Below are 12,170 nucleotides of genomic sequence, written 5' to 3' on the forward strand. Positions count from 1 at the left end.
TTAATTAGAAGGTTCAAGCATATCTTATCTGAGTTATGTAGAACATTAATAGTAGAGAAATCCAAGGGGCTAGGGATTATAAGGCTAATGTGTATCAGTGAGGAGTGTGGTCCTAATGTTACCAAATTCTCTTCATAATCTGATTACATGAATACACATTAATTGAGATTGACTAGAAGGTTGTACTAGATGACTTCCAAGGTCCTCTCAGACATTAAGAGTCTATGGTGTTTATGGTACAATATGTCCTACTTCTAAACTCTGCATAATTTTAATCTCTCTAATAAGCTGGGTTTTATTACATTTTCTTATGAAAATATAAATTAACTGTAAAAAATACAAAATTAAGGAATATAACCCCTCAATACAGAATCTGAATATAATTAGGATTGTTCAAAAACATATTTCTGTGGAATGTAAACATCTATGGAATAGTTATAAAACCTCAAAAATCATTTTTGGGTGTTGTATTCAATGGGTAGGAAAATTGGCTGTTTTTCAGAAATATCTTGATATAACAATAAATAAAGCACCTAACTTCTAAAGTCAGTTTTTTGTTTTTTTTTGTTTTTTCTGAATCCCACTTTGGTGAAGACTTCCTTGTGAGGCTGAATTCTCATGACCAGGAAGAAAAGATTCTGTTCTAGTGCTGGTCACCAGCTAGTCATGTGCCAGGAAGAACTCATTAGACCCTCTAAGCCTCATTTAAAAAAAAAAATCTGGGTGCCTGGGTGGCTCAGTGGGTTAAGCCGCTGCCTTCGGCTCAGGTCATGATCTCAGGGTCCTGGGATCGAGTCCCGCATCGGGCTCTCTGCTCAGCAGGGAGCCTGCTTCCCTCTCTCGCTCTCTGCCTGCCTCTCTGCCTACTTGTGAACTCTGTCTGTCAAATAAATAAATAAAATCTTTAAAAAAAAAATCTAATTATCTTTGTATTTGGTAAATTATTACCACCTTTCTAGGATATTTTATAGTTTTTTAAAATGGTTCTACATACATCACCCTCATTGAATCCTTCCAACCAAAATGTTTCAGGTACCAGGTGCAGATTACAGAGGTAGTCCGTTCTCCCTTACCCAGCACCGTGGGTGCTTAGATATTGTGATATCACATATAATATCATAATGTAATTTTAGTTTTCTTTGATAAGTCTTTGAGCATTTTATTATGTGTTAATGATTTTCAAGTGCTATGAATATGTTTGCCTTAAGGTTGAAGAGCTAGCTCTCACTTGTCCTTCTCACAGTCCCTTCCCAGAGGTCATCCACACTGCCAGTTATTTTAAAGTCAAAGCATTAAAGAGCTAATTTGAAGAAATTGTCGTTAATTGACTATCAGTTAAATCAGCCTTTACTACAGTTGTGTTTCTGATTACATGTATCCGATAGTTTAAATCCCTGTGTTGTTTAAGGCATATTTTAATATAGGTTGGTTGGGAAAATGGTTCAGTACCTTAAGATTTTTCATTCATGTAAAAACTAAACCAATAAATAGGAAAACTAGATACTATCTTTAGTACAGCGGTAATGTATTAGTCCATTTTATTTTTTCGGCATGACAGAATTGTTTCTAACCTCAGTCTTTACAATCTCAGTAGTTCTAAGATTTGTAGTTCCATTTTTTCCAGTTTCTCAGACCAGAGTCCCTGAAGTCAGCCCTGATTAGTTTCTTTTTCTTTCATCTATCCTTAGCAAATTCTGTGACCACTCCTATCAGAATACCACGATCGGAGTCCAGTTATGTCTTCCCCCGCTCCACGTCTGCCACTCTGGGCCCCGCAGCTGTCACCATTCTTCAGAAGTTCTGTAAAAATCTCCCTGGGCTCCATGCTTCCTCTCCTGCCTCTACCCAGGGTCCCACTACTGTCCTGGCCCAGCACAGCAGCCAGAGGGATCCCCTGAGAACAAATTAGAACATGTCACTTCGCTGCTCTCAACTCTCCAGGGATATCTCATATCATTCAGATAAAAACTGAAGTCCTTCCAGGACCTATAGATACGGACCCCCACGATTTTCCCCAGATACCTCTGTGATCTTACTCTTTACTCTCCTTTGACTCACCACAGCCTAGCCCCACTCGCTTCGGTTTCCTCTGACATGCTGGGCTTTCTCCTACCTCCCGAAGTACCCATGTGAATCATTTTCCTTACCTTCTTCGCCCAAGGAATTTGGCTTCTACATCTCCTTCTCAGTGAGGCTTCCGACTTTCCTTAATAGTACAACCCCCACTCCCAATATGGTATTCTCCCAATCCATTTTATGTTTGATTGTTTCTGGAGTTTTTTTTCATACCATCTGTCATACTATGCCACTTATTTATGTTCATTGTTTGTCCCCCAACTCAAATGTAGTCTGAGGATAGGGATAATTTGTTCACTGTGGAGTCTCCAGTACCCAGAGCAGGGCCTAGGACCAATACTCAGTATCTGTTCAAAGAGTAAATTGAATGAAAAGCTTCTTTTATAACGTCATAGTTAATGCAAAATATATCTAAAGATTATCTCATTTATTTGAATCTCCATTTCCCATTTGTCTTCTGTTAAATTTTAAATTTTTGCTTATGTTCCAACTAATTATGAATTATTATTATAATAATTGGTGAATTCTAACAGTTGGAATGAATGGACAAGTTAGCAATAAAACAGTCATTTCGTGATCAAGCCCCTTCTAGTGTATTTGATGCAGTCACGTCCCTCCTATCTCTACCCTCCGCTTCCAGCAGGATGCCAGGATGTCTGACAAGCTCACATGACTCTGCCTGCTGTTCTTGGTACCTGGCTATGTGTTGGGCTGGGATCAGTTGTTTACCAAAACTCATGACCACCATGGGGGCTTCTTTTGCTTCTTTCCAGTACTTTTTTACATTAAACGTTGTGATCCACTTAAGATTTACTTACTTACATGCACATACCTATAATGAGGCTAAGACTCTAACAAAAATTATTCTAAGATGTTTATGCCAAAAACGTAATTTATTGAATAAGCCATACTTTATATCTCACCATTATCTGTGCATACGTATCCATACATGTATATGTACACACATGGACACACAGGTATGTACACACATGTACACATACACAGAAATAGGTACACACAGATATGTACACACATGTTCCTGGACATTCTATTTTGTTCTTCTGCACAGGTCTTATCCCTGCATATTACACAGTATGTATAGTTTTTATAAAAATCTGATCATACCCCGCTCCTAATTTAAAGCCCCTCAGTTGTCCATTTTCTTTGGGATAATTTTGAATAAAGTTCAAACTAATTTATAAGGCAAACAGGCCTTCTAATTTGCTTTATGATGTATATTCATATTCGTTACAGCTAAGCTCGTTCTTTTAAAAATGGTGCTAATTTTACCCATTTATTTTTTCAGATGAGCTTGAGAGTGGGATTATGATTGGCATTAGAATAAATTTTTAGGTTGATATGGCTGAAATTGGCATCTTTGCAGGTTTTTTTTAGTCTACTCAGTGCTGTGGGTGTTGGGGCAGCGGTGTTCTCCTCATGTGTTCCAGGCTCTCCTAGGTCTCTGAGTCAACCCTGTACTCTCTTCCCTCTTCACACAGGATGCTGCCTCTACCCCCAGGGTCTTCTGTCTCAGGCAAGGCCACTCTGTTCCATCACCTCCTTACCTTGTCTGAGGTCTGGACTCCTAGGAAGAATCTTGGAGAAGTCCACTTGGCCTCCGTTTCTTCAGAGCAACATCTCCCTGAGCGACACAGCATCTCCGCCTCTTTTCTCTTCTTTATCCTGGGGCAGTTCCACTGAAGGCTAAGCCTGTTCTCTGTAGTCCTTGTACTTTTGGGATTTTATCTTTAGGAATCAAACATCTGGTTAAACTTAGCTAACTCTTAGAGATTTTTCAGTTCATAATAACATTGATACCTGAAGGTATTATACTTAAGATTGGTGTTCATCTTTCACTTATTAATGGAAGAAAATGTACCTTGTCTTAAAACCAGTGCTTCTCAAACTTCAATGTGAATATAAATCCCCTGGGGATCTTGCTAAAATTCATATTTGACTCAGTAGGTCTGGGGTGGGGCCCAAGATTCTGCATTTCTAACAAGTTTCCAGGGAATGCCAGTGCATCTAATCTTTGGACCGTCTTTTGAGTAATAAGGGTTTAGGAAACGTGATCCATGACTACTGACTTACCCTGTAGCTTCCACATCTGTAAATTGAGGGTGTAGAGTTACAGAATTAGATCGCAGTCTGGAAGGAACTTATCTAGACCAGTCATCAAGAATACATGAATGATTCTGTTCATAAGTATATACTGTATTCACATTTTTGAAACATGAATGGACTCACATGTACTGTTCTGCAACTTTTTTTTTCTCATTTGTTGATGTGTCATATGGAGAATCAACAAACTTGATACAATTCTTTCTAACAAGTTGATAGTATTCCATTTGTGTGGCTGCAGCATAATCTGATTAACATGCTCCTTTGGTGGAAATTCAGACTTTTTCAAGTTTCTTAAACATTACAAGCAGTGCTAGATTCCAGCACATATGTATATTCTCGCACATGTGCAAGCGTATTCATTGGCTAGATTCCAGATATGGATTTACAATGGAGTGTGCATGTTTTAAATTTTGATAGATACAGAATTCCTTCTTAAAGGATTTTAGCAGTGTATAATTCTACCGGTAATATATGAGAGTTCCCGTTTTCTGAAATCTTCACCAACATTGCACATGAATTTTGCATCAATTTTGTATTTCTTCTGTGAAGTTTCTTTTCCTATCCATTGCCTTGCTGCTGTTTTTCCATTGTGTGGTTGTCTTTTTCTAACTGACTTCTAGGAGCTCTTTATATATTCTGGATTCTATAATCTTTGGTTATATATGTTGTAACTGTTTCCTCCCAGTTGTGTTCTGCTTCTGCTTCCTAGTTATTGGTTTTTTCTTTTTTTTTTTTTTTTTTAAGATTTTTTTATTTGTTTGCTCGAGAGAGAGAGCGTGAGTGAGGGGAGGGGCAGAGCCCAGAACTCCCCTCTGAGCAGGGAGCTCCACGCAGGGTCTGATTCCAGGACCCCGGGATCATGACCTGAGCCGAAGGCAGATGCTTAACCAACTGAGCTATTCTGCTCCCTAGTTTCCACTCTTTTTTTTTAAATTAAAATTTGGGTGTAATAATACCTGTCTTGAAATTTTTTAGTAAGAATGAAATATTATAAAGTACCTAGCAGAATGCCTGACATAGTAAATGTTAGGGAGTTTATGAATAGCTTATATATGTTGCATTTTGTTATTGTAATTCTCACTTAACTTCCTCTCATCCTTGGGAGCTTACTATTCATATTTTTCCATTTGGCCTCGGCTTTCATCATGAACTCATGTTCTTCCTGCTCTCCTTTTTCTCGGGTAGGTTGAGTACTAACTCTCAGTACAGCCCCTCGTTCCCAGCTGATCCTGGTTGGTTTTGTCACTTCTCACAATTTCCTGCCAGGACATACCCCAAGTTACCTCGCCACATTTGTCTTGCTTTGCTTTATCTACATTATTAAGCAATTCTAGGAAAAACAAACATCCTCCTTGACTTGTAATCACTTAGTGAAATAGCCTCCTTCACTTTAACTCTTCACTCTTAAATGCTGTTCGGGACTTGCAAAGTGTGGGGACTCTTCAGAGAGAAAAGGGAAGGTTGCTAAGGAGAGCAGTGCTGGGTATGGCTTCCAGCATGTTGATGAGCCCTGTACAGAGTGTCCAGGACTCACTCCTGGAAAAAATGGCTAGTCTTTTGGGGAAATGGAAAATTTCTAAAATTTTATTTAAAAGGCTACCAGTACATTTGCTTTAATCATTTCTTACGTTAACATTATTTCAAAGTCTACCTTTTAAAAAGTTGCTTACTTTAGGATGGTAGATTTTTCCTGGTTAATTTATACCTATTTTTTATGTATATTTTCCTATTTTGAAGAGGCATGCAATGTTAAATTCATATATACATAATTTTAAAGTATATATTTCATTGTTTATAATCGTGTTACAATTAACATAAAGTTCATGTTTAATAAGTATTTAGCTCAACATTGAAAAATCAAGATTTGGGAATGATTTTTTTCTTTACTGTGAATGGTTAAACTGTTAAAAGTTAGTGGGTTTACAACTGAATCTACTCAGTAGTTTAAAATGTGTTCATTCATTGATTTACTCACAAAACATTTTTTTGAGAAGCTGCTGTATGCCATTTCTGGGCCTTAGTTATTAAGACAGTGCACATGAATAAGATACAGACTCAAGGAGTTCATACTCTCTGCTCTTTAAATAGATACGGAGACTAAAAATCGAATCTGAGCAATATAAAGAACCTCATCTAAAACAGAAAACGGACCCCTTACATGTTGGGGCAAGCTGCATACCCTTTTCAGAGCTCTGAACTCTAACAGTGTTGCTTTCATGGGTAGTAGAAGAGCGAGCTAAGCGAGATTAGTCACTGGAAGGGGTAGAAGGAGGAGGGTACCCCTCCTGGATTGGAAGAGGTGAGGGTTTTCCCAGGAATTATTATCTGAAGAGGAGATGGAAACGATAGGCACCATTTTCGTAAATACTTGCAGAATATTAACAAAACTGATATTTAGATACTCAAGTTGTCTCAGGCTACATTTTACCAGTCACTAAGTTATTAAAATCTTAAAAAAAAAAAAAAAAAACTACCATAGTTTGGAAAGTGTTTACTTAAAATTATCATGTTGGCTCATGTTTGACGTTAAAATAGTTTAAATAATCAGTTTTAAATATGTATCCAGTTGTGGATGCCTCTTATCTGATGAGTTCATCTCCTCCGCAGTTTCGGTGTCTGAACTGCTCAGCTTCGCAAGTCTGCTCTCAGGATGGCCCTTTGTATCAGGTAAGAGGCACTCACGACTGTACATATGCCCGCCTGACGCCTGCCAAGGTGGTGATTGCTTTCGTCTCAAACCCGAGTTTCTAAGACCTGCAGCTTGGCAAAACCAGTATTTATCTGAGCTACAAAACTTCATTTTTCAATTTATGTCCCCAGAGTGTCCCATTATTTTAGTTCTCTTGCATTTATCTAATTAATTTCACTGAACTGAAAATGAAATTATAAGTGTTAAGGCCATTATTTATGAGAGTTTTAACAATTTAATTAAATTATTTTTTATTTAAATTATTTCTTAATTTAAAAATCAGAAGTTTTTAATAATTACTAGTTTCACCCCTTTAGAAATCTACTCCATGTTGGATATCTGCTCCATACCCAATACTTCTTTGCATAAATTTTCGTGTGTTTTTTTTTTAATCAGTTAGTCACCCACAAGTGAAAGATAAAATGCCAGATTAGGGAAATCACCCTAAGGGCAACAGCGCTGTGGAACTGTGAGCTTGCTTACTAGGCCCTGCCCTGAGTGCTTTCCCTGGGTTACCTCTTTTAATGAAGAAATGAAAGAAGACTAATTTTAAAATGCACTGAGAAAAACTTTCCTCTGATCCATTTTCCAGTTACCTAATAAAAGTACATTTTAATTGGGATGATAAATTTTAGTGATGCTTCTGCCTTGAACTAGAACTCATACATACATGGTTTTTTGCTTTCACTCTTGGCACTGATGTCTGTTTCCTTGAAGATGTTCATAAAATCTGACCTAAAATATTAGAGAACTGGAGTAAGATCAGATTTTTTTAAATCCTCACAAATTCCCTTTTCTTTCTTCACTTCATTGTGGATTTTAGTCCTGTCATGGAGTTGAACTTACAATTAACAGGAAATACCTTTAGCCAAAGTTCAATTAGAAATTTTCAGGGAAAAAGTTATCACTTACTTATTTCAAGAAAACAATGTATATAGCTTTATACTATTTTAAAATTTAAAAAATTTTTAAATTCCACAAAATGGACAGTTTTCTAGGAAACTACCAATGGACCAAAATTTACCCATGAAGAAAGAAAATGTAAATCACTAAATCATAAAAGAAAATAATAATCCTTCCTCAAAGGATGTCTGAGTAGTTTTATGGTCATGTTCTCTCAAATTTTCAAGCAATAAATTATTCCAATTCTAAATTGTTTTAAATTGTTGTAAGAGGGGCACCTGGGTGGCTCAGCGGGTTAAGCCTCTGCCTTCGGCTCAGGTCCTAATCCCAGGGTCCTGGGATCAAGCCCCACATCAGGATCTCTGCTCAGGAGGAAGCCTGCTTCCCCCACCCCCCTGCCTGCCTCTCTGCCTATTTGTGATCTCTGTCTTCAAATAAATAAATAAATCTTTTAAAAAATTGTTGAAAGAGGTAGAATTCTTCCAAATTCATTTTACAAAAGTAACATAATCATGATACCAAAAACTGAAGGAGAACTTCCAACTAGAAAACGAGTATCAATCTCATTTTGAATACAAATACAAAGATAATAAATAACACACTAAAATCATATACTAAAAGAGTAACAAGACCAAATAGTATTATTATCAGAAATACAAGAATGGCTTAATATTGGGGGAGGGAAGTAATATATGTTATATAGTAGAAACATATTTTATGCAGACAAACACACAGTCAAATCAAAACCATCAGTAGATACTAAAAAGGCATTTGATAAAATTCATTATTAAGTCCCAATTTCTCCTACCAACTTATTTTGAAAATTTTCCAAAAAACAAAAAAGTTGAAATAATACAAAGGAATATCCTTTACTTTTGCTTAGATTTCTACTAATTAACATTTTGCTACACTTCCTGTCCCTTTTTTCCTTCTCTTCCTTTCTCATCTTATTAATCTCTTTATAATTCTATTGTTTCTTTGTGAAGCCATCTGAAAGTAAATTGCAAGTATCATGACAGTAACCACTAAATATTTCAGCATGTATTTTCTAAGGTCAAAAACTTCCTCATCAATAACCAAAATACCACTTCACACACAAGAAATTTAAATCATATATGAGATACTATAGAGATGTCCTTTCTCCCCCATAATTAAATTATGGAGTTAGATGTAGTTCCAAGCACACTTTTACCAGATTCTTGTTTAACTTAACAGAATCAGTCATTCTGAAGTTCATCAGGAAGTATCAACTAGTGCTTCTGGTCAGTCACATCTTTCAGTGAGTAATCAGGGGGCACGTGCATTGCCACATGCTAAAATGTGTCTTAAAGCTGAAGTCATTTAAAGAGGTACTGACTTAAACACAGACATACAAATCAAAAGAATAGCTCAGGAACAGACTGTCTGGTATGTATGAGTCTATAAAGAGTATTTCAAGTTAGCAGAATTAAAAATGATTCATTTAGCAAATACCAATTCAGCACTTAAGTTCACTGGGCAGTCTTTTAGGTCCTGGGGACACAGATGTAAAAATGAGCAAAATTCTTCTTCCTCATAGAGCTTATGCTCTAATGATGGTAACAGATGAAAAATAAATGAATACAATTTATAGTGTGAAAACATAAATAGAATATTTTAGATAAAGGGAAGACCTCTTTGAAGTGGTGATTCTTGATCAAAGGGAAGTGAGAGAACTAGCCCTGTGTGTATCTGGGGTAGGGTGCTTCAGAAGAAGGGAACACAGTGGGAAGACCTGTAGGAGTGGTTATGTCTGGTTGCTTGAGGGTTGCAAGGAGGCCGGTGAGGCAGGAGCAGAGACAGCAGTTGGCCGTTGGCAGGAGTAATCAGTGAACTCAGAGTATAGATGGTGGCAGGGGGCAGGTGTGATCTAGGTTTGTTTCCAATAAATTTTACTGCGACCTTTGGTGACAGGGATGGAGATGTAGTCCATACCTCATGTTACAGGAGATTCTCACGACTTAAAGTGGTAAATATTAAAATTGATACCATCAAAGATCAGGAAGAAGTATAGTTGAGTAATGTCAGAGTAGAGACAGCCTTTCTCATTGTACATGTAAGGGGAAACAAAGACAAACCAAGTCGACTGTTAATATTGAAAAGTACGTGGCAAAAATACCATAACTGAGGAAATACTTGCAACGTGTGACAGAAAGTTTTAATGTCTTTAATACATGAAGAATTCATATAAATCTATAAGACAAAGTTTACCTTTCCTTAGAAAAATGAACAAAAAAATAAAACAAAATGAACAAAAGACATGCTTAGGAAAGTCACAAAAGAAAACTGACTAATCGGCATACAAAAATTGTTAATTTCTTTAGAAGAAATAAAATAATATTTTATGCTTAAATTGCCATATTAGGAGGGAAGAAAATACAGTACTCATTATTGGTGAGGCCATTGAAGAAAGCACTCATATATCTTTTGGAAATGTAAAGATAGAATAACTTTCTTAAAGCCTAGTGTGACAGTATTTATCAAAAAGCCTTAAAAATGTGTGTGTTGTTTGAACTAGCAGCAGTGGAACTAGCAGTTCCACTTCTAGGAACCAGCCCTGATCATTGGGTCAAGATTAATTTATAATCACACACACACAAAAAGGAATAAACTAAAACATATAACAAAAGATTTATTGATAACTTATAATTCTTTTATAGAAAAGCATTATAGTCATCCTTTAGAAATATCACGTGGGATATTAAATGTGTAGAAGTAGTGTAGAAGTCATGGAATTTTTTAATGGAAATTACAATTTTACATGGACAAAATTATTTTCCAAATGATATGTGTGGCATGGTTACAGTCTTGAAAAAAATATGTATATAGACAAAAAGGCTAGAAGGATATACACTAAAATAATTATGGTAGTTATCTTTGAATGTTGGTATGGTTAAATGATTTTGCTTTTTTCTTGGTGCTTTTCTGTATTTTCCAAATCTGTCACGTTTACTTTTATGATAAAGATTTTTTAAGAAAAGCAGCACATCAATGAAGGTCAGCGTTATTTTCTAATGTTATCACATTTGAAATATATACTGTGGAAGTATCTATTTTTTATTTTAGGACATGATGAGACTGAGGACTAGCAACTCTACAAGTGGGTCTGTTCAGGACAGTCACTGAACACTAGGGGGTGACGTGCCATATTTCATGATAGTACATGCGGCGCCATTTTACTACAGAAAGCAAACTGAAATACAAATAGAACTTCAAGTATGTCTTAACAGTTCCCAGCATTTTAAAACTTTTCAGTAAGATTAAACTTCATGTGTCATCATAGAACAAACACAAATGGTTACTTGGAGGACAAAACCAACTGGTTTTCAGCGAAAACCAGAAGATCCTGACCACAGACAGCTAAGCCATTTTACTTCCCTATCTACCTTTATCCCAGTAGAATCGGTGATGGATTCTTCTATATATTATGAAGGGATTCTAGAATGAGTGGCTTAATTATTTGCCAAAAGTATGTGGATTCAGCAGTCCAGATTGGAGAGCACAGCTAGGAAGATAGCTGTGACAGGGGGCAAGCTGCCTCTTGGGCCAGGAAGAATGGGAAGTATCCAAGTCAGGGTGGGATGCCTGGGCAGCAGTCTCCACATCTGAGCTTCAGAAAACCCAGGGAGTTGTTTTATAAAATGCAGATTCCTGTGCCACTCCCAGACACTCTCATTCAGAAGGAACAAATTCTAAGTAAAAACAAGTAAACAAAATTTAAACCAAAATAGATTTAGACCATGGAAATCTTGAGAGACTGTGACTTTTATTCCAGCCCTTAGGACTGGTGGTGGCATCACCTAACGTCCTCAGCTGGAAAGGGCAAGACCTAGAAATTTTCATTCCCATCCTCCAGTCCCATCCTGAGCTGAATGGGAAAAGACTCCAATGACGAGTCTTCTCAGTATATAACATAGCTATGATTAGTACAGAAATGGTCATTTTTTAGGATTATAGAACCTCGGTCCATCTCTCTCACATGTATGAAAAAGTACACAATTTTCTTTCCTAGAGATTTATGTTCACCTACGCGGAGATGAAGGGGAACCGTCAGTGACAGTCTCCACACTGTCTTGGTTTCATAGAAGTTGCTCCTCAAAATTGCATTTAAAAGGGACTCTGCAGCTTTCAGAAAAAGGAAAACCATTGGTTCTCCAGACCTTTCTGACTCTGATGTTTAGGTTCTAAATTACACAGTCAAATCGCAGGACAAATACAGAGGTGGCTGTGTGGCACGTGCCTCGCGCGCGCAGGAAGCACTTCCGTCTCTAGTGTGGTGATGTAGGACACCTTTTCCAGAGTCAGAACAACCAAGGACCACCTGAACCTTTTAATTATAGAACCGAGTCCACAGTGAATA

At 36.9% G+C, this 12,170-nt stretch overlaps 1 protein-coding gene across 2 annotated transcripts in view; it reads left to right on the plus strand.

Annotated features, from left to right (window-relative positions):
* LOC111144804 (polycomb group ring finger 5) overlaps positions 1–12,170 on the plus strand; it is a 69,834-nt gene that overhangs the window by 51,317 nt on the left and 6,347 nt on the right. For both annotated transcript variants that reach the window (XM_022499290.1, XM_022499289.1), the window contains one exon: positions 6,808–6,867. In XM_022499290.1, the coding sequence (XP_022354998.1) occupies positions 6,808–6,867 (60 nt within the window). The remainder of the gene's footprint in view (positions 1–6,807; positions 6,868–12,170) is intronic.

The sequence above is a fragment of the Enhydra lutris genome, unplaced genomic scaffold (genome assembly GCF_002288905.1).
Source record: "Enhydra lutris kenyoni isolate GAN:26980312 unplaced genomic scaffold, ASM228890v2 scaffoldscaffold12, whole genome shotgun sequence".
NCBI lineage: Eukaryota > Metazoa > Chordata > Mammalia > Carnivora > Mustelidae > Enhydra > Enhydra lutris.